The 25550-nt window shown below is 44.1% G+C and overlaps 7 protein-coding genes across 8 annotated transcripts; 2 read left to right on the plus strand and 5 right to left on the minus strand.

Moving 5' to 3' along the window:
* Positions 1–1568: 1568 nt before the first annotated feature.
* LOC129600671 (5-hydroxytryptamine receptor 1D-like) lies at positions 1569–2531 on the plus strand. The gene has a single exon (XM_055499213.1). The coding sequence runs from the start codon at positions 1569–1571 to the stop codon at positions 2529–2531; it is 963 nt and encodes a 320-aa protein (XP_055355188.1).
* Positions 2532–4865: 2334 nt separating this feature from the next.
* LOC129600672 (allatostatin-A receptor-like) lies at positions 4866–6075 on the minus strand. Its single transcript, XM_055499214.1, has 2 exons — positions 5623–6075; positions 4866–5330 (listed from the first exon to the last, which is right to left on the minus strand). Exons 1-2 carry the CDS (start codon positions 6073–6075, stop codon positions 4866–4868), a joined length of 918 nt encoding a protein of 305 aa, XP_055355189.1.
* Positions 6076–7608: 1533 nt separating this feature from the next.
* LOC129600660 (uncharacterized) lies at positions 7609–9185 on the minus strand. The gene is made up of 2 exons (XM_055499202.1): positions 8730–9185; positions 7609–8222 (listed from the first exon to the last, which is right to left on the minus strand). Exons 1-2 carry the CDS (start codon positions 9123–9125, stop codon positions 7791–7793), a joined length of 828 nt encoding a protein of 275 aa, XP_055355177.1. The 5' UTR covers positions 9126–9185; the 3' UTR covers positions 7609–7790.
* A 1199-nt stretch (positions 9186–10384) lies between these two features.
* LOC129600657 (uncharacterized) lies at positions 10385–13353 on the minus strand. 2 transcript variants are annotated; one of them, XM_055499200.1, is made up of 2 exons: positions 12506–13353; positions 10385–10748 (listed from the first exon to the last, which is right to left on the minus strand). In XM_055499200.1, the coding sequence occupies exons 1-2, from the start codon at positions 12764–12766 to the stop codon at positions 10569–10571; spliced, it is 441 nt and encodes a 146-aa protein (XP_055355175.1). In that variant the 5' UTR covers positions 12767–13353; the 3' UTR covers positions 10385–10568. The 2 variants fall into 2 exon arrangements, 1 of the variants encoding a protein (XP_055355175.1); XR_008692111.1 differs by lacking the exon at positions 10385–10748 and adding an exon at positions 11175–12224.
* Positions 13354–18465: 5112 nt separating this feature from the next.
* Positions 18466–20597, plus strand: LOC129600646 (splicing factor 45-like). Its single transcript, XM_055499186.1, has 2 exons — positions 18466–19264; positions 20045–20597. The coding sequence occupies exons 1-2, from the start codon at positions 18635–18637 to the stop codon at positions 20459–20461; spliced, it is 1047 nt and encodes a 348-aa protein (XP_055355161.1). The 5' UTR covers positions 18466–18634; the 3' UTR covers positions 20462–20597.
* A 431-nt stretch (positions 20598–21028) lies between these two features.
* LOC129600644 (elongation factor Ts, mitochondrial-like) lies at positions 21029–23116 on the minus strand. Its single transcript, XM_055499184.1, has 3 exons — positions 22517–23116; positions 22245–22394; positions 21029–21787 (listed from the first exon to the last, which is right to left on the minus strand). The coding sequence occupies exons 1-3, from the start codon at positions 22943–22945 to the stop codon at positions 21239–21241; spliced, it is 1128 nt and encodes a 375-aa protein (XP_055355159.1). The 5' UTR covers positions 22946–23116; the 3' UTR covers positions 21029–21238.
* A 472-nt stretch (positions 23117–23588) lies between these two features.
* LOC129600647 (syntaxin-6-like) lies at positions 23589–24869 on the minus strand. The gene has a single exon (XM_055499187.1). The coding sequence runs from the start codon at positions 24418–24420 to the stop codon at positions 23983–23985; it is 438 nt and encodes a 145-aa protein (XP_055355162.1). The 5' UTR covers positions 24421–24869; the 3' UTR covers positions 23589–23982.
* Positions 24870–25550: the final 681 nt, after the last annotated feature.

Consider the following 25550-nt stretch of genomic DNA (forward strand, 5'->3'; position numbering starts at 1 on the left):
TAACAAAACTGTATGACGTATTGCACATGAGCACAACGTACACGTAAAAATTAATAGAGACCATGATAAAAATATAGAATACTTACTTAAATAAACATGGTGAGACACAAAAATCCAAATAAATAAGGGCAGTATTTAATATTAACAATGCAAATAAACATTTTTATCATAAAGTGGACAACAATTCTTGCACTCGCGCAGGGACATACTTGTACGTACTATACATCAATGGATACCGGTGGACCGTAGATCGGCATCAGAATTCCAGCGATTGTGTTGTCTATAGCTTGCAGTTAGTTACTGTTACGCGTACATTATGAAAGCGGTGGCGAAAAGATAAAGCCTTTCCTGAAATATAGATACAGTAAGTAAATAATCATATTAAGCTGTTTGTTTGTTTGCCTTTTTTAATCATGTTAAACTGTTTGCGACTGGCGAGTGGCTTACAATGGTAAAGCTTTAACAAACATGTCTGTTTAGTGCAATACGACGGCTGATAAAGTCACGATAGGATCCTAAATTCTATTGTCATGCCCGCCGCTGAGCCGCTCGGTGTTGAGCCGCACATAAAAGGCATCCCGTTTTCGTATCTACACCGTCATTCAATCGTTCATTGTGACTATAATTCCACAAAGTAAACTCACGTGTCCGGTTTGTGGGATATACGAGTGCAAAACAGTGTTATTGTTCCGGCAAAAATCAATACCACTGCGGTTATTTTGGCGATGATTTACGGAACACTCTGTTCACCTGCAGTCACGCACCGTTCCGGTTGCGATCGTGCATGCTTATTGTTGTTGTCGTGGAAGAAAAGCGCGACCTTCATATACAGTACAACCCATCAAGATAATTAAGTGCGATCCGTCATCCTGTCGCAGTCAAGCGCAATAAAATCACGACGATTTGGCGGCGAGAACCGAGTGTATCTTTGCTCCTATACACCGTTCCAGCTTACGCCTTCAGCGTTAATGGACTGATACATACTTCATTCCGGCAATTAATTTATACGACCTTGTTTACCCGGGAAACCGCTACCGTATAAAAACTGAATGTTTAAATTATTGGCTGTAACATGATCTCCTCGTATTTGTCTGTTCTGTGGGATGTAAAATTAACCCTGTTAATAATGCATAGGTTGTGTTGCCATTTCGTTAATAAATGTGTTATATACGCTGCCTGTGTACCGGCATTTTTCTTCCCTAATGTTGTTTTTGTACGGCGTTGTGGAGTGTGGTTAAACGGCGTTTAAGGTAATAAGGACCCAGGTGTGCAAGATCTCTCATCATGAATGCCGAGCTGTAGCTGTTTTTCTTCCATGTGATGCACGTCCGGGAGGTAGCCTGTTAGTCGATGCTTGAAACACGATAATTGCGCCATCCGCCGACCATTAAACTAGGACACTACGCGCGCGCGCATGCAGGATGTTTATAATGCCGGCGTTTGCGCCATGACACTGCACTCTGTTCCACAACAATAATGATACTTGCGCATTTTCGCCGCACTTAATGTTTGTGTTGTATATTAGGCACGAACACAGACTTTGAAGTGCTGCCTTGAAATTCTGAATAATGTCGAACATCAGCAACACATCGGTTACAATCAGCGTAACCTGGGGTTTCACCCCCATCAGCGAGCTGGTCTTGATGCCTTTCTCCCTGCTCTTCAATGGGCTGGTTCTTCTGGCGTTTCTCCTCAATCCGCAGCTCCACATTCCCTTCAACTTCTACCTCGCCAATCTGGTGCTGACGAATTTCGTGTACACTCTCATCGAAATCCCGCTGGACATCGTCAACGGCCTGTATTCCGTGTGGTGGATGGGGCCAGCGGTGTGCGACCTTTATCAGTATCTCAACTACGTCTTCAGCGGGACGATTGTCAACACGCACATGCTCATCACCGTCAACCGCATCTGGGCGCTGACCTTTCCGCACTCCTATACGCACATGCATACGAAACGCACCGCGCTGGTTGGCTGCGCCATGGTCTGGGTGTACGTGCACGCCGCCTGCCTCCCGGGTTTGATTCTTAACACTAGAGTTCGTCTACCACTGGACAGCAGTGGTTGCCAATTGAATTATGAACACCTCTTTGCGTGGAACGTTTTTGTGGAGTTTGTGGTGTTTGTCCTCCCGCAGTGTCTGATTACGGTGGCGTATCCGCATCTGCTGTGTCAGCGTCGCCAGCAGCGTCTGGTACGCTCGGCCATGGACGGTCCGACGCTGCAGGAGATCACGACGGGGCCGATGACCAAGAACGGCGGCCGGCAGCGGGATAACAAGAAAGCGTTCGGCGTGCTGACGGTTAGTACGCTGAGTGTGACGCTGACGTGGACGCCCGGGAGTGTGTATTATGGGATGAGCTGTTTCATGGATGTCAGTTATATGCCGGTGTACTTTCTTATCTCGTCGTTTTTGTTTCTGGTACAGACGGTCATGGATCCGATTCTGTTTATGATGGTGTTGGGGGATTTGCGCGTGGCGGTCTGGCAAATTGTGAAGAAAGTACATTTTTGGTGTTTGAGAATGAGCTGAATGTTTAATGCGGTGGAATTTTTTATTATGTTGTTTCCTTGTTATGAAACCGTTTACGTGTTGTATGATGAACGTTAAGCTTAAATCCTGTTCCTTATAAATTATAGAGAAGTTTTGCTGAATGCTTAAACTGTGAGACTCTTGTTTTGTGGAGGATCGTTCGGGGTTTCAAGAAATCCTAAGGAATCAGGTTTCTGGTTAATCGTTACGAAGCATAGCTATAGACTAATCTTATTAAATTACTCCAAGATCCTGGATTACCAGAGCGACTTATTCCGCTCCTAGCCGGCAACCGCTTCTTATCCCGACGATACAGTCACGAATTAAGATATTAGTTTCAAGAACCAGAACAGGAATTAATATCGGTAACAATCCAGTTTGACGAGCAACATTAATCTGTGCTTTAGACTTTCAAGTACAGTTTAAATCCTTACTTTAGATTTATACGCGAGAGAGGTTTTACGGGAACCAGCTGGAAGCACCACGTTGATTAAAAGGCATTCAAGAGACATTAATCGAGACACTGTAAAATCAATAAAGGTGACACTTTAAATGAGCCATTAATTACACTGTAAAGCACTGATCGTACGAATATAAGAATACATCGTAATGGGAAATGTGCAATTTTTATTTCGGCGATATCGGTACACGCACAAAAGCATACACCAAAGCGAGTAGCTCTGAGTTTAATTACAGATACATATTGTATAAATGCAAAAGAGCATCCAAAATGAAAGACCAGAGATGCGATCTTTGCGAATGCATTCTTTCGACGATCTGTTATTCAAGAACTGTTTTGGTTTAGTTTTTGAGCACATTGATAACTGCCATCGAATAGTCATTCGAACATACCCGTTTATGGGTTTGCAAAGCTCTGAAAAACGTAACTACAGCCTAGAAGATGGAAAAAATTCGGTATGGGATGCGCCCGCCTAGCAGTTCCTTAACATAGCTAACAAAAACCTGCTCACGTCGGTATAGCTTGTAACCGTCAAAAAGCACGCAATCCACATCTTCGGGTGTACATGCGATTTATGAAAGGTAAAGGTCACCGCTGGCTGGCGGGTATTTGTCGTTGATGGTGCACATGGACCGGTTGTTCGCGTGCTTTCCGCCCCGTGTGCGGATAAGCAAAATTTTAGCAACCATAGTCATCGGCAGCATGGTTGATAACTGGTAATCTGGAAATACAGAGTGCAGCGGGTAATGCTTAAATTAACCTTTGTTTGGGTACAGTTGAGTTCACCTATTCTCTTATTGACTGCGTGCGCTCTGCGCTACTGTTACAGCTAATTGGTAGTAAAGCAGAACATACACAGTTCAAACGACAATCGTTGGACACCCAGGGCTTTGTTAACATTTAGCTGCGAAGTCGTAATCATTTAGAATCATGATTTAGGCACTGGAATTCCATTGTTTGAAAATTCAGCGCTGGTACCATTTTCAAATGGCCGAGTGCCAGGTTAGCATCATGCTTTGCGCACTTGCGCTGGGAACAAGGGGCTCTCAACAGTTGGTAAATGTGCTGAATTAGCAGTAGCCATAGCAAGGGTAAGACCTTGTGTGGAGTGTTGCGAATTACGAGCGTCGCTCAGAATCCACCTATGTCGGGCCTTGCATCAGTGTACCCTACAAAAAGATCGCATGCTTTTCTGTCCCGCGTTGCACGTATTCCTATGTAACATGAGAATTCAGTACCACGACCCCGCAAATCTTGCGACATAAAAATATTAATATGTCAGGCATGCACAGCCGCTGTTCTTTCCAATAAAAACCTATCGTACAGTGGCTAATTAAGATAACTACCTGATCTTTTTGGCTCTGGACAAAGTTTGTATGTAGAATTGTAGATCCTATGGGGGAGGAACTCTATCCGCTGAGGTCGGTGACAGATGACGCATCCCAGCTGGACACGGCAACCTGATGCGAAACTGCGCTCAGATTACTTGAATGTTTATGCGATGTGCCGGTTTATATTTCATATTTTGCCAGTGCTAATCGATACTAAATAAATTATTCAGATTAGAAAATTTAAAAAGCCTAAAATACTTAATTACCTAAACCTTAATCACTTATGTATGAAAAGTTTGAAAACTCCCTACTTATTTTATTAAATTATGTTTTTACAAACGTACTGTCATGTCCGTATATGCAGGCGAATGTTCCATTACGTCATTCCGCGCACCGTTCGGCTGCCTCCATCCAGTTCCGTCCTACCCAGCAGAGTCCTTTCGGCAGTCTTTGCTCATCGTTAAGAACATGATCTAACGAAACATACCGGAATTACTCCGAGTCATTGCTTTCCATACAATCGATGGTTAATGAGAAAACAAACTATGTTACCGGTGTGGATAATTGGCCGGTATGGATTAAGGTGCGAAAATACAGCGGTAGGATGGGATTCTTGTGAGCGGCCTGCCCATAAAACCACAGCGCCATGGGGTAGGTTAGGAAGGCGACGCAATGCACCACGGCCACTCCGAAGAGGATTTGCACCAGACGGATACGCCGCTGGTGCGTGTTCCGCTGCAGGCCTGTCCGCAGCGTTCCCTGGTTCAACGCGGTGGTCAGCGGAAGAGCGCGGGTGCGCATCCTGTTGCGCCACATTTTCAGAAACATCAACATGTAGGCCAACGCCGTAATGGACAGCGGAGCGTACACCCCAAAGATCTGCTCCAGCAGGAAACCGATATTATTCAGCGCCCGGCACTGCTTCAGTGGGTACGGTGCTGCGGTGGTGTTCTTGCCCGCGTAAAAGTACACATGACACGAGAATCCGATGAACCAGACCAGAGCAATCTGTTAAGTATATCACTTATGCAGTACATCAAAGGGCCACGAGGCAAAAGATGCCCTGTGTACTAATATACTACTACTCTGTATATAAGGGGCGAAAGTAAACGCGTTACACCGTTCCCCTGTACTGCTGCCGTCACCCGCCTGGAGTATGACGTTACGGCAATACATATGGTTAAATCTGGCGCGGTACGTAAACGCCATGTTCAGCCACAACGTCAGACTCCAGTCGGGTGACGGCAGCAGTACAGGGGAACGGTGGAACACGTTTACCTTTGCCCCCTATATGCTTTACCTGTTTCACTTGCACCCGCCTGGAAGACCATCTTTGATACTGTTGGGGATTCGTGGCGAAGATGGCCAAAAAGCGGTTTAGCGCCAGCATACACAGACCCCACGTGCTGGCGGTCAGCGTGGACATGAAGACAAAATTGTGATGCAAACAGAAGGTTTCCCCAAAGAAGTAAGAATGTCCATTCCCGGTCTCGGCAACATACACCCCGATGCATGCCGCCGGCAGATGGAAGCCCAGCAGCATGGATTCGGTGATGGTTTGGTTGATGATCAGCCAGCGTGAGGCGCGGAAGAGTTTGGGCTGCTGCAGGATACCGGTAAGGAAGAGGACGAAGATGGCGATGCCGATGGCGCAGATGGCCAGTGTTAAACCGAGAAAGATCTCGTAGTCCACGCGGTAAAGGGGGAAGAGAGATTGGGGGACTGCCGACAGGGAGGTGTTTGTGTCGTTCATTACTGCATTAAAAAAATACACCAATGCAAAACTAAGCGAATCTAGACGTGAAAAAGTAAATTATCAATGCAAACTAAGCGACTTCACATGAGAGCGTGATGGTGCCTGTAATTTATGGGCGCAGCACACATCTTCAGATACTCATTAAATTATTTTTCGTACATCGCTGATATTATATCGGAAAGTTCCTGGGAAGGTCGCCGCAGTCGGGAAATTTTCTTTAGTGGCTGAATGCTGTCTTGTTCCAGAAATGTATCCTGTGAGCTAGTAGATCGCAACGGTGTGTAATAATGCAAGGTTATATGAAAATACATCTGACGAATAGAATTTCCTGTGGCGATGATCAGGTTGCAGATGATTAACTGAACTGCGAAACCCGCATCCTGAAGGATCGAGCGGTGTCCTCCCACTGCCCTGAATCACAGAAATCCTTCTAAATTTGACAGTATCAGTAAATAAGAGCATCGGGCCAGTAGCTATTTGGAAGAAGGGACTTAAGTTTCGTTGTGGGAAGATGTCGGCGCCGTTGACTTAAAGGCCATGCCATGCACGTTATACATTTAACCGGAGAAATTAATTGGCCGGAAGGCCGATTAGATAATTGAAAATTAATGTCCAGATAAAGTTGAATATTTAACAAACAAAATTAACGTTATGCCAAAGAATTTCTTGAGCATTTTCTACATTGACGTACGCTTTACTTCTAATTAAACACAAATAGATACACACGTAAGAAACATAATAATTGTAACATTTGCACGCTACCGTGTCTTTCTTCGGCTCGGTAGGCAGAATGCTGTATAGTCGCTCAATGCCGCCAGTAAGACTCTCTTATTAATTAAGCGGCGTTCATATGTATATCGTTAATTTTGCCTGAACCGCTCTACAATATTTCATATGGCGGATATAAATCATATAATTAACTTCTTATTTACCTGGTTGCACCCATGGGATGCCGTGGACAGGCCGTTACAGAACATTCACAAGCGACGGATGCGGCTGGCGCAGATCTCCTTGGGGATGTGGCTGTAAAGCACAGCATCGCCTTCTTAATGCCCCAGTTATTGTTACAGTTCTATGGACAGGCCGCACACCAGAATCCCAACGTTCCGCACCTTAATCCATACTGGTCGGGTTATACATGCCGGCAATAAAGCTTCATTGACCCTCCAGTGCATGGAAAGCAACGATGCGGAGTAATTCCTACATGTTGCGCATAGATCATGGTCTTAACCATGAGTACAGGCGATCGACAAGGGACCTAAAACATTTACTTGTCTGCAGTATATACCAACACATTTATGCGTTTATGGCACTTGTGCCAAATGAACTGTCGCGCCAATTAATGCTCGGGTATAATTATGGAATTTGTATGTAGTCAATCAGTTTCGCCTAACGGGAAATTTCTAAAAGGTCAATACATGTTTGACGTGGTGCACTGGCTGGCCTAAACGTTTTTGAGCAGAAACTGACCACAGTATGGAGAATCAATGCATGATATAATATTTATTTAGGCCTTTCAGATTTCCTGTTACTTCCTTTTGTGACGTCCATAAAAAACCGGTTATTGTAAGAAAGCTATAAAATCTGATTAAATCTGCAGTAAAATGAAGCAGCATCTATCACGAAAGCAGTACAAACTTAAATTTTTAATTAGAAGAGCGGCAGTAGCTGCCTATAACTTTTGGTTGGAAGCGTTTGCACACGAAAATTGTTCAGTACGGAACAAGCTTGAGTTCTTTGCCAAAGGTCACACAAAAAAACGACTCCTCCATAATAAACACCTCCCGACACGTCTCCCCGGCATCCACCCAATCATTCCCGTTCTTCTTGAACGCGCGGCTTTTCTCATCCAGTACGACCACGTGCCGCGAATCGAACAAATCAAATCCAGTTCCATTACGTTCGTAGTTTCTCCAGGTCTGCGTTACATACTCCCAGTACCAGAGGACATTGCTACGGTCGACGTACATCCATGATCCGCCGGCTCCTACACCGACATCCCGAACATTCTTGGCGGATGGGTCCTTGATCCAATCGTACTCCACAAAATGGTACAGGTCGCCTGTGGAAGTGACCAGGAAGGCTTCCTGGTATGAGCGCGGTGCGAGGCGGACGAACGCGACGTTTTGCGGTGCATTAAGAACCTGGACATAAATTCGCGATCATTAAATACGTACATTATCTCAACACCTGTTATTGTAGTCTTCGTTCGTTAATTTACCGTTATTCACGTTTAACGTTACTGCAAAATACAAACATAACAGTTTACATAATTATTGTATTTGCATTTTAACCTAAATTGGATAAAAACTTCTAATGCTGAAATTAAATTTTGAAGAAAGCCTAATCTGAGCAATAAATTTTTTAATTTAAAGCTATCCAAGACACCTAATTCTGAATGAGATGTAAGAGAAACAAGGATACGCGTCGGTAGAATTCCACGCTAAAAGTGCTTTTGACGAAAAGATCGCTTGAATGAGAAAAAACTTTTCAAGCACAGATAAACATGAATCTTTCTTTTGGTATTAAGATAAATTCACCTTTACGTTAATAAGATTATTTCGCCTTCAGATAAGTTCATATGCACAGGTAAAACCGTTGTATCTTTATGCGTTAAACGTAAACCCATATCAAAATACAATCATATTTACCTTTTGAGCAGCCCGATGATAGTGCAACCGCCACACAGCCCCCGCCGCGTCGGTGTACCACAGGCTGTCGTCGTAACCGCTGGCTGACCAGACGACATTCTCAGCAATGCGCACCGGCGGTTTCCCGGTCTCGATACGCATGAGGACGTATTTGTCCGTTATGTAGTAGTACATATCCGGAGCGCTGCTGCTAGGCGCGCTGGCCGATGAAACATTGGAGGCGAGGCGTTCGGAGCGCATCGGGCCATTTGCGGTTAACCGACCGGACATGGGTCTGCGCAACTGATCGGCCCAACCGTCCGGATTGCCGTGGATCGCACTATGTGTCGGTTGTATTTGCAGCGATAGCGTTATGACCACGATAACCGATGCAACGGATAATATTGTCACCATCATTTTCGTCTATTGATCTGGAATATAAAATTTTTACACGATGCATCTGTCAGGTGAGTTGTGTCTTTTAAATACGTACTTGAATGTATAAAAATGAATGGATGTTTGTAAAGTCAGCAGCTGTCAACAAATACGGTATGTACTAACTGTTTCTTTACATGCGAAATGACTCCTGCGTGCCAACGCAGCAGTTTCCTTGTTGCCGCTTTTTTGTGGGATCTTGTATGCGCTCCGTATGACTGACCGGATTAACAGTGTAAAGTAAACTGTTGTTCGGTGATTTGCATTGTAATGTACCTCGTACAGTACTAACATCATACGGTAATAAGTAAAATCTGTATTGTGTGAATCTCTGTATACATTTACGGTTTAATAGTACACTACACTGACATGCAGTGAAAGCGTTTGGACAATTTTCCACGTACTGCCACTACTTCCTTTAATTCCAGTTCCTCACTTGCATCGTTGTACGGCATACGTTTCTGGCTTAGCAGTTAACGAACTGTATGACAAATTGTCTCAAAAAGACATGAAAGAGGAAATGCCATCTGCCGTTTTTTCGCTAAAAAAGATATAACAATAACAGGATTGATTCAATGGCGCGAAAGCATAGGGTAGGATATGCAAGCCATGTAGGTACAATACACAGTCACAGCCTTCCCAGTTGTTTGCGATTTATGCATGCATATACTGAATAGTTGTATCATTTTCATAATTCTTCGTTACTGTATAAAAACCATTACTGTGGCTTTGAGAAAACTGCTCGTTAGCACATTATTGTTTGAATTGGGCTGTAACCGATTACACGAGGTCACGGTGAAATAGATTTCGATGTCGAGCGAATATCGCTGCTATTGCGCAGTGTTTTCCTCATAACCGCGGTCACAATTTCGACGCTAGTACCACGAAGTCTGCGTTAACGTCAGCATCGGATCCAAATCAAATCACTGCAAATCATTCGATCTAACTGTATTTGCAGAACTGGATGAATCAACACAGCGTAATAATTGACGCTCCCGAAACATCACGCAGTGCTACCCGAGTAATGGTTGTGATATCCCAGACATTTCGTTACAAAAGTACTGCACTCTTCAGATTGAACGGAATGTCTGCATGTGGCGAAATGGTGTGCAGTTGAGTATACTTGTGTAGTACCTAAATTTTAAATAATGAAACACGCGCGAAATAATATGCATTGCTTAGTAAACCAAGTCAGATTCCTTAAATCATTCATGTCTAACCAATACGCCCATTAATAGACATCTCAAGACTCTGAAATATGGCAAACAAAAACCTTATTACAGCAGTTATGCGGACATTCGATTACAGCGCTCTGTCATGGCGCAATCACGCTCTTTTGAATACTGCACTAGATCCTTGGCAGTTTTTCAGGTCTATCGGGTGGAGAGTGGGAAAGCCGGGATCGAAAAAAGAAGACGGCGAACTTTATCCGTCAGCTAACGCCAGTTTGCCGCGCTGGCTAGCCATCTCGCGCTGCAGGGCGCACAACGTCAGCTTGCTCAAACCGGCCAGCCCGTTCTGTTGCACGATTTCCAGCGTAAACGGCTCGTTTTTACCAGGACAAGAGTCTAGATAATCAAACCATTTTTCACAGTCGTCCAGAACCTGTGAATGACACAACAATCAGAACATTAATTTTAAGGGAAGTATGACCCGGTGTATGCTAAAAAGTACGCCCTCCGTGCTCAAACACAAAACGTCCGCATAATTCGCGCAACTCAAAACTACTGTACCGATTTTTCTCAAACTTCGCATGAACACGCACTGTTACCCACATAAACAAGAATACCCATCCACTAATGTAGCATGTTTTTTTTAAATTTTAAAATGCATTTCAAGTTTTAAAACTCATTTTTAAAATTGAAAGCAAGTTAAAACTCGGATTCCGTGTAAGAGCAATCTTTCATACCCACGTGTTTTCGTGCGGAATTCGAGAAAGAACGTCCATAATATCATGGGGTGACATTAATGAGACTTAGTAGTACTGAATTTATTTGATCTTTTTTGCAGCGACAACTCCCCAACGGGATGTTGCGCTCACAAACAATATTCATGCCAATATGTGAACATCATTTGGTTACAATTGGTCACATCATGAAACAATACGAAAAGGTGTATAGGAGAGCGCGAAAGTGAAAGTTTTCCTGCATCATGCATGTACACGAATTTGGTAGCCTGTACTTTCACTTTCGCGGTAGTCACTTTGAAAACTATATGCTGTTTTGATTTGTTTATAACCGAGTCGCGAGAGTAATGGCGACCAACGGTCATATAAGCGAATGCCCATCCTTCTGATCCGCACACGATTCACAGACTTGTCGCCTCCACTGGCCGCCACACCCGCAATCCATTCGGACAACACCGCCAGGTCGTCTCCAATATCGGGCAGATTAGCTTCCACCACTTCGTACAGGTCATCGGCCCCCTCCGTCTTCATTCCAATGGCAGGCGTTCGAGTGACTCCGTACACAATGGGCTCCCGGTGGAAGTTCTCGTTGTGCAGTCCGTCCAGATGATTCTCCCCGGTATCTGGCACTCCAGACGACGGTGACACAAATCTTCTACTCTATCGACATCCAGGTGGAACTTGTGCACGATGAGTGTCAGGGTCTTCCCGGTCGTACCCGTGGCTGCCCGTGATAATCCTGGTCCAGATCCTGCACGTGTTAAACAGCGCACAGCGGGCCCAATGTCGACGGGTCTGCTCACTGTGGAACGCTCTTCTGGAGAAGCCTGACCAGGAAATCTTCGTGTCCTTTTCCCACCAGCGTTCCGTGGATCACCGTGGCATGCCGACCACCCCCAACGAGGCCGAGTGGACGCACTCCGCGGACATGGTGGCACAAAGTTTGTGGCGGTGCTTTGGTGCCAGCGCCAAACGGATCATCATCAGTCAGGCATCGCAGCAGGCGCCCTACAACGAATCCTTGGAGGACTGCCTGCGACTGATCGAGGGCCTCTACGAGGAGCGGGCGTTGGGATGGCTTCATGATGCGCCGGGGTGCATAGTGATGGGGGCGGAGTTGGTTCGGCGACAGATTGTTGCGCCAGTCGACTCTTGGCTTCGAACAGTAGTTCCTCCTGAACATTCAGTTTCAATAACACTCATTACCGCGAACTGGGATATTTTATTTACAACATGATCATTACGGTAAGTACTTCGATGCATTACAAAAAAATAGAATCTTTTAGTCTACTATAGCACTAGAAGTACTTACCGTAGACTGACGTTAACCATGTTACTACCTTTTTGAAAAAATTTTCTCCAAGAGTTTCTATTTTTAATTTGAAAACATTCTTTCATTTCAAATGAATTTCATTTCAAAAACGGCCCAAAACTGTTGGCATTTCCAGTGACGTACCAGGTCCTTCATCTGAAGCGGAGGATCGGCTCTGATCTGCAGAAAGACCACAATTCCCCCCAGGACGCACACTGGCCAGACATCGTGCTGGGACGCCTTGACGGCCTCCTTCCAGGCATCCCACAGCGGAGCGGAAACGGGCTCGCTGCCCCAGTAGCCAGCGGGCAGCTGTTGGCCGTACGTGATGAATTTGCATCGACTGACAGTGCAAAACTCCCCCTGGCAGGCTGCCAGTCGCAAGCGCAAGGGATGCGCTCGCATCAGCTGCCGCACCAGGTGGTCCCCACCCAAACGTATCTCCACAAAGAGGTAGCGCTACCAGAACAGCCGCGGGTAGACCAGTGCAGCGGGGTACCACGTCCACGGGCGGTTGGCATGTACACGGGCTAGCACTTCCACCGTCGGAAAGCCAGTGATGGCTAGCGCAGAGCGTGTGTAGTTGGCGAGTTCGCGACTATATTCGCGGATGTTATCGTGGAAATAGTAGAGATAATGGCGACAGCGTAAGGCTTCGCGGTGCTCCACCAGGTCGGTGTGTCGTCCGGGGCAGTCCCGGTCGACGAGGAAGCCGTTGCTGACGACGTTGGTCACGCGGCCGTGCTGCACCATACCATGGCTGTCGCGCACGTCCACCGCGTTCCAGGCGTTGACGTTATCGGGATAGACGGTGCACATACTGACGAACTAGGGATCAGCACTTTAGCTTCACTCTTTCTCAATGACAGAGTACTGTATTAGAACTTAACTCCGCAGCCTCCGCTTCACAGAAACGAAATCTTCATAAAAATAATTAACTACAAGCCCAGAACGGATGAATAATGTCTTAGGATTTCGAGCATGTAAAAGGGTTAAGTGCATATGTATTAAATAATGGCACGATGTTTATTATATTAAGGAGGCACGAACAAAATAAACAGGCGTGAGCAGAACCTGTTATTTTTGCTAATGCGCAGTTCGCTAATTTCAATGACAATTCGATATAATAACACATAGTAACAATCTGGGGATTCACAAACAGCCCGTGTCAAGCTAATGGCCGGCCACCATGGTAACAAGCTTTTGAGTGACCACTGGATTGTGGGTAGTGGGCATTCCAGAAAATTAATGATGCAGGAACACTCTCGACACTGAGAGGATCCTGTAGCACTTTAGAGCGTGCAGATTGGATGTGTGGAACGGGAGAACATTCGAGACAACGGCAAAGTGTCGAGGACCCTTGTTACTTAGTACTTTAAGAGTTCAACTATGGCGACTTATCGAACGTTTACCGTACGATACGGCAACAACCCATGAGTAATTACGAATGATGCATAGAAAAAACATCCAATAACGCGATAACGAAACAACCGTTGCAGCTGCGATATTTGAGCGCCCCCAACTTACGGTAAATTATACGTATCATACGGTATGGGGAGCACTGTATAAGGAACGCGAAACGAAAATTAGAAAATTTTTCTACAGTACTTAATTAATTTGTATGGCAGGTGAACAACGTTTTGCACTTTACTATGCGATATCACAGTAGCCAGAATATCCACATGACATATTCATGCAAATTAGCACTGAAATTAATCAATTTGTCTAATTAGATTGATTTCAGACTTAAGACTTAATTGTTGCCCAAATAAAGAAGTCGCTCTGCTGGTGAATTAATTAATGAAGATTCATAATAATGGCAGAGGTTATTTTAAATAATTCAGATATTCCATTAATTTCCATAGATGAAACTGTGTACGCGACCTAAAACAGCTGCAGACTGCATGGATAAGTCAACGATGCCGAATCGTAAATCTAGTCGAGAGTAGGTTTACGATACGGCAGACTTATGCAACGTTGCCTTAAAGTGGGCATGTGTTGACGGTTCCGTGCATCCAATCCATGAGTGCAGCCTTATCTCGCAATGACACATGCAGATAACTCACACATGTCGAACCGTTCGACATGACGATAAATTTGTGTTTTGAATTCTTATACTTAGTATTCACTAGTATACCCCGCGCAAACTGCGCGGAATAAATCGGCGATAAATTGTTATTTATGGAAAGCTACAAAGTACAAACCCATGACTGCAAATTTAGTTTTATTGAGCGGAGCGTATAAGAATATTAATAATAATATAGTTTGATTAGTTTCATTGGCGAGACAAACGGTATTTGCTCAATACCTGTTTGGTTATGCTTATCATAACTAATGTCGTAAATTATTCTTTATTTTGGGCCTTTGACCATAGTTGACTGACAGATTGGTAGCAGTTAGAATCTATCACAGTTTAATAATTAAATGTTTAAGGCCGTTTTGAGAAAACATTGTCGCGTTCCGCTGACTTAACCCGAAATTAGACCCGAAAAATTAGAAAATTTCCAGGAATATGTCCTTTTGTTTTTTGCAATTATAAAAAACAAAGTTTTGCTTCTCGCAAATCAATCAGCAGCATATGCCGGTCAGTTGTCAAGAACTACAAATAAAAAAAAGCTCCATAATTACTGAAATTTTTGTAGCCGTATTTCAGTACTTCTACAGAGGGTTATTCAGCCAAGTGTGGTCAGCGCATTAAAAAAATTCCTATAATTCAGCCGTTGCGCAGAGTCAGATTCTAATAATTGTTTTATTATGGCAAATTAGTTTTGATGCTTTTGCAAGTTTTTGTGACAATCGGGTTTAAACAGCCCGCAATATTGGCTACTGACCTAAAGACTCCGACTCTAAACCTTTGACCAGGCAAAATTTGGCTTTCGATGATCTGGCCTTAAAAGGATCGTCTGCTTTTCAAATCTGGATGGTTTTAATTGTGAAAACGACGATCCGAATATTTTTATAGCAAAAACGATTCCATATTCTTGCGCGTTCTTGCGGTAGGACGGCTGGAAAAACGCGAAACAGGAAGACACTGCAAGAGCCATGCTCAATGTGCGAATTGTTACTCACGGAGCTATGGCTATCCTTTTCGTTCCTCCACAAACTAAAGTTGTAACGCAGGTCTTCCTTCACAATTTACAATGTTCATTGGTCGAAAAAGACGCTCCACGGATTAAGCCTGGCAGAGAGGAAGAAGTCATCCAGAACTGAGATGTGCTCCCGGGAGCACTGCTGAGAAAACAAGGATGTTGCTTCCTGATCGAAAAAACTGGTAATTCCTTCTGAAAAGGTTTGTTCGAAACCCATGACAGGTTTCCAGTCGATTATGGCGAAAACCCAAATTTTAAATTAATTTTGAGTAAAGGGAATCCATTTCTATAGCTGAACTGGTCAACTGTTGCCAACATGGTGGGATAAACTGAATTTTTTCCTGGGCTACAGGATAACGAAATCTTGGCTCGGTTGAATTCAAAATGTGATTGAACTGTTGTGGCTATTTGATAAAATTTTTTAAAAAAAGTAAAATGAGCCTGCATACAGAAATTTTCCAAAAAGTGACCACACTTGGCTGAATAACCCTCTGTACTGGTTCAGATACCATTCGGAGCTTCGTTAAATTTTAGTTAGTGCGTCCCGACAAAACAATCCAGTGATGCGACCGTACGACCACCGATGTCAACCTTTAGACCACTTAGAATAAAAATACTTTCCAGTTTCCTCCAACTGTTTACACACAAACAATTTAAACCTGATGAAGACTTCAAAATTTCGTTGTGTTCTTTGGTGAACTTTTATTGATTAACGTCGACAACTTAAGCACAGTGTCTTGCTTGACCCCGCTGCAGATAGGCGCCGCCTATGATTCCGCTTTCTGTTACGTGCTTATAAAATTTGTTTCAAGTTTGGCAAAAATCTATGCCAAATCTATATTTGTATAGTACATCCCCAACGCATTGTCGCCTCCCAATCCCAACCAACCCATCCCAAACCCAACCCATTTAACGCCAACAACATCCCCAACCCATTAAACGCATTGTCGCTTCACGCTTACGTCCTCACAGATGGTTCATTAATGTAGCTTGTCGCACCCAGGCGGAGAGGGTATTCCCTAATTTTTTTGTTTTGACCTTTGATGGGAGCTGATCTGACGGAATGCTTTATAGCTGGCGGAAACATAGATTAGAATGGATAAGCTTCGCTTTTAAATTTTCTGTTTATTTTAAATTTTGAATGCTAAAAATGCGGTTTTTGTTTTCATAAAACCGTTTTGTCTACGTTCCTTAGCGGAAAAATATCCCTTCTGAAAAATATTTTTACCTTCTCTACCTTCCCCTGCTGAGGCTCGCGCTCCTCATTTAGGTCGCCGTGAAAGATTTGCCTTGGGCCGCTTTCTCCCCCCGGGCGGTGGTTAGACTCGAATCCTAGTGCGTACGACCCGGTGGGACTGGGACTCGCTGTTTTGCTCGAGTAGTCCACATCATTTCCAGTCGAACACCAAAATTCTCAAAATCGACTTTCAGTCTCTCACAAAATGATGTTTATTTGAGATTTGAAAAAGGGATAAAATATTCCACTTTATTGGCACGGCAGCAAAAGCCAACCGCCCTTTGGAAGCAGTTTTAAATTTTAATAATACATCTAATCAACCCGTTGCGAAAGGCAACTACTTTATCTTTGGAATTTGGGTCGCTCCCACTTTCCAGGAGATTCTGCATGTTCAGTCTTTAAGAAACATCACTTTCCGAGCCTACATATTTTAAAACTAACTCTTAATAAAAATCTTATGAACTAAAGGCAGTCCGATAACTAACGGACACCAAAGTTCCATCAAGTGTAGATGTCTTTTCCTGTGCTGTTCGTGACAGTGGTGGCTTGGGTGGGTTTTGCAGTGGTGGGTTCTGTACTTTTCCCGTAGACTTTGTATGTTAAGTTCTTTTAAGATTTTCTCTAAAACTTCACATACTTTCAAAAACTAACTGGTTTCTGCAAATCTGCAAACTCGCGGCTATTGAATGACATATAGACATCAAAGTTTGGTTCAGTGGATCGCTCAAAAAAGGGTGACAGAAATGGAATTCGCTAAGGCTTATTTTATTAATATTAGGACTGTCAAATATCAGCAGCCCGCGTGTATCAGCGGCACGACTGCTGCGCACGTATCGGTTACTCATTTTTCCGCTATGACTAAGAGAAAAAAAGTGAAACATGTTCCCACCACTGATAACGGATACACTCGTAGAAATAAACACCAAATCTGACAGCACCGTGAATTCTGCAATAAATCTGCCTTCAATGCCATTCCCTACCATGGATAACGCAACACAACAAGCGCAAACTTGTTAAGAAAAATAATCCCACATAGCTTAATGACATGTAATTAATTTTTTTTCATGTGTAATAAATTTGCTAATTAGGTGCTAAAAAAACCCAGGTGCGAAATTACTAATTCGGGGCAGATTCGCTAATTAATTAGCTGCTAATTGTGCTAATTAGGCGTGAACGACTTTAGTTAGTTCATCAAATTTTCGCTCAGTTACTAATTATAAGGTTAATTAATTAAACCTTATTATCTTAAAACTTAATGACGAACTACAGTAAGTACAGCGTAATTACATGCAGTTTAATGCAGCCTGGATCACTACGAACGTTTATTAGCAGCGCAAGATAATTTTAAAGAGTTGACAAGCGGTCATGAATGTGAGCGCGAATTATAAAACCGAGCTCAACAGCTCGGTTTTCTAATTCAGCAACTGATTCTCCATCTGACCAATGCGCGCGGCGTTATCAGTGAATCTGTCTGACTCACAAATCAGTGCGTGAGTTGTTGCGCACTCGAGAGTTTTGACCTAGATACAATTCGCATCAGAGTCCCAATACGTAGCATATTTGACAGCAACTTATATAGGATATAACAAAGTATTAGTGTGAATATGAACTTATTATGAAGGTATGAATGCTCAATCACTGTCGATGTACAAACAAACAGTACAGTGAAAGTACAAGTAGCTGCAGGGACTGGGTGTTCGCAAGCAGAACAAAAGTACATGTAATGAAGTATGGACTATGGAGTGAACAGATGCGCATAATCCGCATCTAGTGAACCGTGCTTTTTCAGATTGACAGTTTGCAGTTTTTCTATTTTCTGAATGTCGTAACTTCTGTCTTAAGCTGTCTTAAAGTGCCTTTGTTAACACTGAATTGGAAAACTTTCTTGAATTGGTGGAAATTGTGATCAACGGGATAGATTATCACTTGATTGTTGTTTTCCTCATTATGTCATCCCTCTACGATGGCCTGGAGGAATCCAGCACGGACGACTCCACCAAGACCCCCTCCAACTCCGCACAAGCCACCAGCATCAAATTCCTCCAATCGCAACTCCAGCTAAAGAAAGCCGCGCTCCAACAGACCAAACAGAACCTCAAACCCCACCTACCCCCCACCACCACCCCCAACACTCTCCTCCGCCCCGCCAAATTCACCCCGGCCGTCAAACTCGAACCGGCCAAACTCGACATCCCCCTCCTGTCCGCCACCATCCAGCGGGTGGCCAACGAGTACGACCCCCTGTATCCCAATGAGTACGACAAGGTGAAGGCCATCCAAACGGCGGAGGCCGCCGCCCTGACAGCCAGTACCAAGAACCCCTTCCAGGCCACGTTTTCCAATACCATCGGGCTGCGCAGTGCGCTGAGCGCCCCCGAGGAGGAGGAAGCGCCGACGGCGGGAGGGAAGATTTTGGGGATGCCCCCGACGAAAAGGGGCGCCGCCATCCCGCCGCCTCCGGAGAGTGGGGTAATGGAGTCGGGGTCGGCGGTGGCGGCCAAGATTATGGCCAAGTTCGGGTACAAGGAGGGTTCGGGGTTGGGACGGCAGGAACAGGGAATTGCCTCGGCGCTGCAGGTACAATATGTTTTGACAGTTACTTTACTTAGAATTGTTCACGTTTTACTTTCGACTTGTTTGTTTTCTGTATAAGAAATACGAAGTAGTCATATAGGTGCCGCTTTTTTTGCATTTGATGTGTGTCAGAATCGGATGTGTTGTAGATTTGTAACTGTAGGCTTTTACAACGTTCCAGCTGAAAAAGTTTGTTTTTTTGCCTTAAGAATTTTTATGTCGATGTGATGCTCGGATCGTAAAAGATAATTGATTTTTCTGTCGTAGTTTGCCACTTTATTTCTTTTATCGGTACGGTTTCATTCAGGCTCACGGCCACTTACCTGTTGGCGCAATTTTATAACTTACATTTGAGTGATTTTACAGTGTATTTTCTGTTTGTTGTATATTATTAGTGTATGATTTTAATACAGACTCGCTTAGTGTATCGAGCGTGAAGCTAACCATGTGGCAGTTAGAACTTATTTTGAAATCCCCAGAATAATTATACTCAGTAATTATACACTAGTACTCTATCAGACTATCAGTAATACTCGTAAGACTTTAAAATTAGATTGTGATTTTGCAGAAATTACATGTTTTCCTTCGCAGTTTTGCTGTCTATCCTGTTTTAGTAAATATTTAACTTTATTCTTGCTGCATGTTTTGTTGATTGTTTTTCGTCGATGCAGTTTGTTAAAACTGTGGTTTTATTTGGAAGTATTTTTGGATATTTTTTAGGTTTAAAAATGATAATAATTTCGAAACCGTAATTTCGAAACGTTCGATACTTGTTGTATGTAGGTGGAGAAAACCGGTCTGCGCGCTGGTAAAATCCTCCGTGAAGCCCCGCCCGAGCCGCCCTCGTCCCTCTTCGCCATGCCACCGCCCAAATTCAACACCCCGGATCTGTTCCGCAGTCAGACCAAGGTGCTCCTGCTGCGCAACATGGTGGGCCCGGGCGACGTGGACAACGACCTGGAGCCGGAAGTCAAGGAGGAATGCAGTAATTTCGGCGAAGTGGTCACCTGCCTCATCTACGAGCTGCCCGGCAAACCGGACGACGAGGCCGTCCGTATCTTCGTGGAGTTTGCCAAAGTGGAGCAGGCCGTCAAGGCCGTCGTCACCATGAACGGGCGCTTCTTCGGGGGACGGGCCGTCAAAGCGGGATTCTACGATATCGATAAGTTTAAGAAATTCCAACTGGCCGAACCTGTGTAATGCGGCAAAATGTGGAATTTTTGGCTGTATTTTCTTGGATGATTAGCATCCGCATTTAATGATCCTCATGTTACTTTTAATTTATGTAAGCATGAACGCATTCGTTCAAGGAACGAGAATTTACAAGGGAATAAAAAAATTCGTCTTTTACTTCTGTCAACAGCCTCCTGTAAGTTTTCCTATAAAATAATATAAATTCTATGCAGTTTACCTGCAGTTTTGAATAGGAAATCAGATACCATTTTTTATTCGTTAAAAAATGCAAATTTAAAAAATAATCAACGCTTCAAGAATATCAACAAGCCCAATCAAAAAATAAATAAAAATCATTGATTTTTTTAAAAATTCCAACAGTACGAACACGATAACGTATTACGTAATTATACGAGTACGTATAATTTTATCTGGAATTTTCTCGGCTGTTTTGATAATTGTTTTCATAATTTCGGTGTTTTCATAATTGATAATGTTATGCTATTTCGTATCTGAACAGGAAACGGACCTGTTCAATTTTTTTAAAAGTAAGGAAACAACAAAGATCGGGGCCGCGTCTCTCACACCAATCAGTGAATTTGTCGGTTGTTTTTTCATCTGAATTCCACGCGATTTCATGCAGAAGCCCAATTATCCATCATCTCTTGTTTTTCCGTAAAACACAGACTAATCAATAAAAACATGCAGCATACTTTCGTAAAACACTGCCCAAAAAGGAAATCGCGCCTCGTCAACGTGAAAAACCGCAAAACAACAAAAAAAAGAAAATTTGCTTGCTTCCCTTCAAGCTTCCTCCGTCCGACCGCCGCCGCATTCAAACCGCACAAAATCCAGCACCTCCACCCCGTTCTGCAGCAGCGCCTCGCCTACCGTCATGGACGTATCCCCCAGGAACTCCTGATGCACCAGCCGCGTCTCGTCCTCCTGAATGCGATCATAGGTCACGGGCTGGTCGTCCTGTTCGCCTTCGGGCACCTGGCCCTCGGTCGCAGTGGCGGACGCACCCACCACCGGAATCTGCAGCGCACCACCCTCGGGCGCCGTCGCGGCAGTCTCCGGGGCCGCAGCCGGTGGTGCCGGTGATGATTGGGGCGGTGGGGGTGGTGGTCGCTGGATGGGTTCATCCTCCAGACTGCCGATACTCTGCGGGTTCATGCCCACCACGTGCTGGCACAACTGCCGACCGAAATCGGTGAGGGAGGTCGGCGTGAGTTGCGGATCGAGGGCCTCGGGGTTGGGGGTCTGCCGGTAGACGACCAGGGCGCCGAACCGGCCCAGGAGACAGTTGTGGGGGTGGTGGGCGTTGTCGGCTGAATGTGCGTAGCCGCTGATCTGCGGTAGAATAAACGGTTTGGTTTTTCTTTAAAATACTCGTACGGATAATTTATTCCGCTTTTTTATTCATTGTCACCATACCGAGAACTTCCAGCTACAGAGTTAATAACTGTAAAAATCATCATTCTTTTCAACAAAAAAATAACTAACTAGATCTTTGGAATTATATAAGCACAAAAACTAAGGGCCCAATAAATTGAAACAACGAATTTCTGGATTTAATCAATTTAAAAAACGCTGTTTAATTTTACAACTCGCTAAAAAATCTCGGCTTAATTATTTACGGAATAAAACGAATGCATATACAATCAAATAATAATCTGAATTTTGTTTGTCCACGCAGATAACAAGATAATCCGTGTATGGAAAACTGTGTGACAAAAATATAAGAAATAAATCATTATAAATGGGAATCACTCCAATAAACTAATTCAGGGAAATTCGCGGCGCGTACCTTGCATTCCCGAGGATCCGCTTTGACAAGCACCGCTCTCCGCAGCACCATATTTTCTCCCATCTGGCCTATCGTTAACGCCGTAAGATCACCCAACGTCTTTCCTTGCGCCCATTTAAAACTGGAAATCCGATCTGGCGTTAACGACCACTAAAAAATTCCAAAACAATATAAACTCAACCCGGCCGAACACTATCAATCCCTGTAGACTACTACGCGCAGTACACATCAACCACAGAGACACACCTCTACCGCCGTATTTTTCCACGTACCTTATGATACGACGCGCCGTCGATGGCTTTCATATCCAGCTCCTTCGTGCAGGCCTCCGCAATTGTACACACCAGCTCCTGAAACTTCCCATTGCGCGCCACGAAATCCGTCTCACAGTTGACTTCCACCAGGACGCCCAGTCCGTCCTCGGGCTTTACACGGATCCCCACCAAACCCTGCGCCGCGACGCGATCCTGCAGTTTCGTGGCTTTAGCCCAGCCTTCCTTCTGCGCCTGATCGCGCAGCCAGGCCTCGGCTTTGGGCAGATCATCCCCGAACTGTTCCAGGGCTTTTTTGCAGTTGGCGAAGGTGTAGCCCGTGCGGCGGCGCAGCGTGGCCAGGGGGGATTTGGTGGCGGGTGCGCTGGCTGAGGTTTGCATCAGACGCACGAAAGACAGACTGCGGGGGAGGAACCCGTTGAGCTTCATGGTGGTGGCGGAAGCGCTGGAGATGAGATTGCAGTGATTTCAGTGTGATAATTGAAACAGAAAACTTTACTACATGCTCTTGATCGTTAGAAATTTCAAACTCGAAGTTATTGTCAATGGGAAATTTCAAACTCCAAGTTATTTGCGACTGATGCAAAACGATCCTGACGAAAACACATTTTGCACGAGCCGAGAAAACAGGAAATAGTTGCGTCCACTACGTAGTTTCCATTTCCAGTGCAAGAAATACCACTGCTTGCTTTTCTACACCGGTATCCACTACCCAATGCCATTTGCGTCGGTGGAAATGGAGCCGGAAGCTGGCAGATAGCACTCATAGCAGGACTGTTTTTGGTGATTTACAAGACGTAAATGCACATATTTTTTTGAAACGTTAGAAGTAATTTCCGACTTTTTCTGTTTAAAATTAACAACACATAACAAAGGCACAAAGTAAAAATAAAAATTAATGTGCAAAGTCTTTATAACTTATAAGGGCCTCGTGCTAACTCTTCGTTTTTGAGTTATGTCGCTTGTTCTTGTCTCGCAGTGATGTGTCTCTGCTTGATTCTTCCAAAAGCAAAAATAATCATGATTTTAAATTTTAATCCATAAATTAATTATAATCCACCGGTGACAACACATAACTACCAACTACTAGCACTCGTTGCGCAAATTTTAATATTCCGTACGGTACATGAAAATTTTAAACGGTCTGCATCGTACAACTTGATCAAGAAAACAGAGTAAAACAAGAATTTAATCAAAATAAATTAGGGAGCTCAAATGCAAATACAGTTGCAAAACGACAGAAAAAGCCTTTACACACTTCATTAGCAGTGGCTCGGATTTTTCTTTGAACAGATTTATCCTTTACACGTAAAGAACAGAATTTCTTACATAGAATTTCATCATAACGCGGCATTACCCGAGAAGAGTGCAAAACTGGCAAAATCAGGACAAAAAAGCTGCTACAGACACACAACCCACATAAACATGGCCCGATAAAATTCCCCGTGATCCGTGTCGGATTCCCATCATAATACCGCGAAGAGAATGAGAATAATCAAGAGGATCACCAGCAGCACCCCGATGGCCCACCACTGCGAGCGATCATCACTCAATCGTGATACCTTCTGCAGCTTGCGCATCACCACCGTCATCGTCCCGTCCGTCCGCTCCATCTTATCCCCCAGATCATCCATAATCACCATATGATCACTGACCTCCATCCCGATCTTCTCGCTCATATCCTTCAGCACTCCCACACTGCTGCCGATCTTGTCCAGGGTGTCGTCCTGCAGGCGGATCACCTGCTGCTGCTGGCGGAGGGTATCGCTGAGGAAGGCCTCGTGTTCTTCGTCGTCATGGGGCAGGGTGGTGTAGCCCTTGGACTGGCTGGAGGGCGGGATGCCGAAGAGACTGCGCCGCATGTCCATATCGCCGACACCCGATTTGGAGGCGCGCGTATCCATGAGAGGATTAAGGGAGCACAATCAGAAGCGAAGAGGAGATTAGCGCCCGTAAGGGGGATAAGTAGATGGATCCATGTAGGGCTATGGATCCGTGTGTGATTCACGAAAGATGATTGAACAATCCACGTCACATCATGATCGCATTCGCTGTCATGAAGGTTATGATAATAATTAATGTGATTCCTGATCTTTTATCAGAAGATCTCAAACAGATGCGTGAAGAATCACTGAAGATGAGGTTGGTTGTGAACAGCGCGTCGATTTGCTACTGCTGCCACAGTGCACCCCAAATGAGCCCGAACTTTGGCGAAATACTGAATGGACAAAACAAAAATAAGTAATCAGAATAACCAGGTGACGGAGAGCCAGTGAAGAATAAGAAGGTGTCAACAATCTGTTCCAATCTAAAAGAGTACTTGCTTTCAAATCTATCAAATGGTTGACTTGGCACTGCAGTCAGTGCAGTGGCTCAGCCAGTACTTTTTGGCTCAGCCACTTCCGTCAGTTCCGTGGTTACGTGATACTGACGGTGATGCACTGCAAGTCTGCAACACGGGCTGACAACTACGGTTAGCCATATTTACGGTACCCTGTGGCGGTTGCATCTTCGCAGTTTGAGAGATACATTCTTTAACTGCTTGTTTTAAATTTTTTTATTGCAACTACTGTATGTTTTTCATAAAATATCCGATAAAAAACTGTTCGAAATTTTTAAATATTGATGTAGTCACAACTCCCAAGTGCATGTACAATGTGTGTAGTATGTAGAATAATGTATTGTACTCGCATGCATAAAATTAGTAATTCTCGGAAAAGCCAATTCGCATAACAATATAAACTGGAACTGGGGCAGAAGTGATATGGATTATGGACTAGCTAAATTAGACCCACGTTAAATTATAGAAATATTAACCTGTTCTGCGCATTTTTTTGAGTCAAGCATATCTATATGACTACATCCATGCAGCATCCCATGCACCGTACTCTGGGAGTACTGTACTAATACTATATCTATATATCGGATTACTATAGATACAGTACACGTACATGTACATTATCTACGTATATCTTTCATCCTGCAGTAATAGTGATATAAAAGGCAGGCGGTAAATTTGTTAGAGTACATGAAT

The sequence above is a fragment of the Paramacrobiotus metropolitanus genome, unplaced genomic scaffold (assembly GCF_019649055.1).
Source record: "Paramacrobiotus metropolitanus isolate TYO unplaced genomic scaffold, Prichtersi_v1.0 Parri_scaffold0000188, whole genome shotgun sequence".
Taxonomy (NCBI): Eukaryota; Metazoa; Tardigrada; class Eutardigrada; order Parachela; family Macrobiotidae; genus Paramacrobiotus; species Paramacrobiotus metropolitanus.

Bases quoted from the DNA above. Each gene is read 5' to 3' on its own strand.
- LOC129600671 (XM_055499213.1), top strand. From the start codon at position 1,569: ATGTCGAACATCAGCAACACATCGGTTACAATCAGCGTAACCTGGGGT.
- LOC129600672 (XM_055499214.1), bottom strand. From the start codon at position 6,075: ATGAACGACACAAACACCTCCCTGTCGGCAGTCCCCCAATCTCTCTTC. The intron at 5,331-5,622 runs GTAAAGCATATA...TATACTTAACAG, and splicing joins GGCGGGTGCAAGTGAAACAG to ATTGCTCTGGTCTGGTTCAT.
- LOC129600660 (XM_055499202.1), bottom strand. From the start codon at position 9,125: ATGATGGTGACAATATTATCCGTTGCATCGGTTATCGTGGTCATAACG. The intron at 8,223-8,729 runs GTAAATATGATT...ATTTATGTCCAG, and splicing joins ATCATCGGGCTGCTCAAAAG to GTTCTTAATGCACCGCAAAA.
- LOC129600657 (XM_055499200.1), bottom strand. From the start codon at position 12,766: ATGCGAGCGCATCCCTTGCGCTTGCGACTGGCAGCCTGCCAGGGGGAG. The intron at 10,749-12,505 runs GTACGTCACTGG...TGTCATTCACAG, and splicing joins CGCTTCAGATGAAGGACCTG to GTTCTGGACGACTGTGAAAA.
- LOC129600646 (XM_055499186.1), top strand. From the start codon at position 18,635: ATGTCATCCCTCTACGATGGCCTGGAGGAATCCAGCACGGACGACTCC. The intron at 19,265-20,044 runs GTACAATATGTT...TGTTGTATGTAG, and splicing joins GAATTGCCTCGGCGCTGCAG to GTGGAGAAAACCGGTCTGCG.
- LOC129600644 (XM_055499184.1), bottom strand. From the start codon at position 22,945: ATGAAGCTCAACGGGTTCCTCCCCCGCAGTCTGTCTTTCGTGCGTCTG. The intron at 22,395-22,516 runs GTACGTGGAAAA...GGAATTTTTTAG, and splicing joins ACGGCGCGTCGTATCATAAG to TGGTCGTTAACGCCAGATCG. The intron at 21,788-22,244 runs GTACGCGCCGCG...ATTCTACCGCAG, and splicing joins CGGATCCTCGGGAATGCAAG to ATCAGCGGCTACGCACATTC.
- LOC129600647 (XM_055499187.1), bottom strand. From the start codon at position 24,420: ATGGATACGCGCGCCTCCAAATCGGGTGTCGGCGATATGGACATGCGG.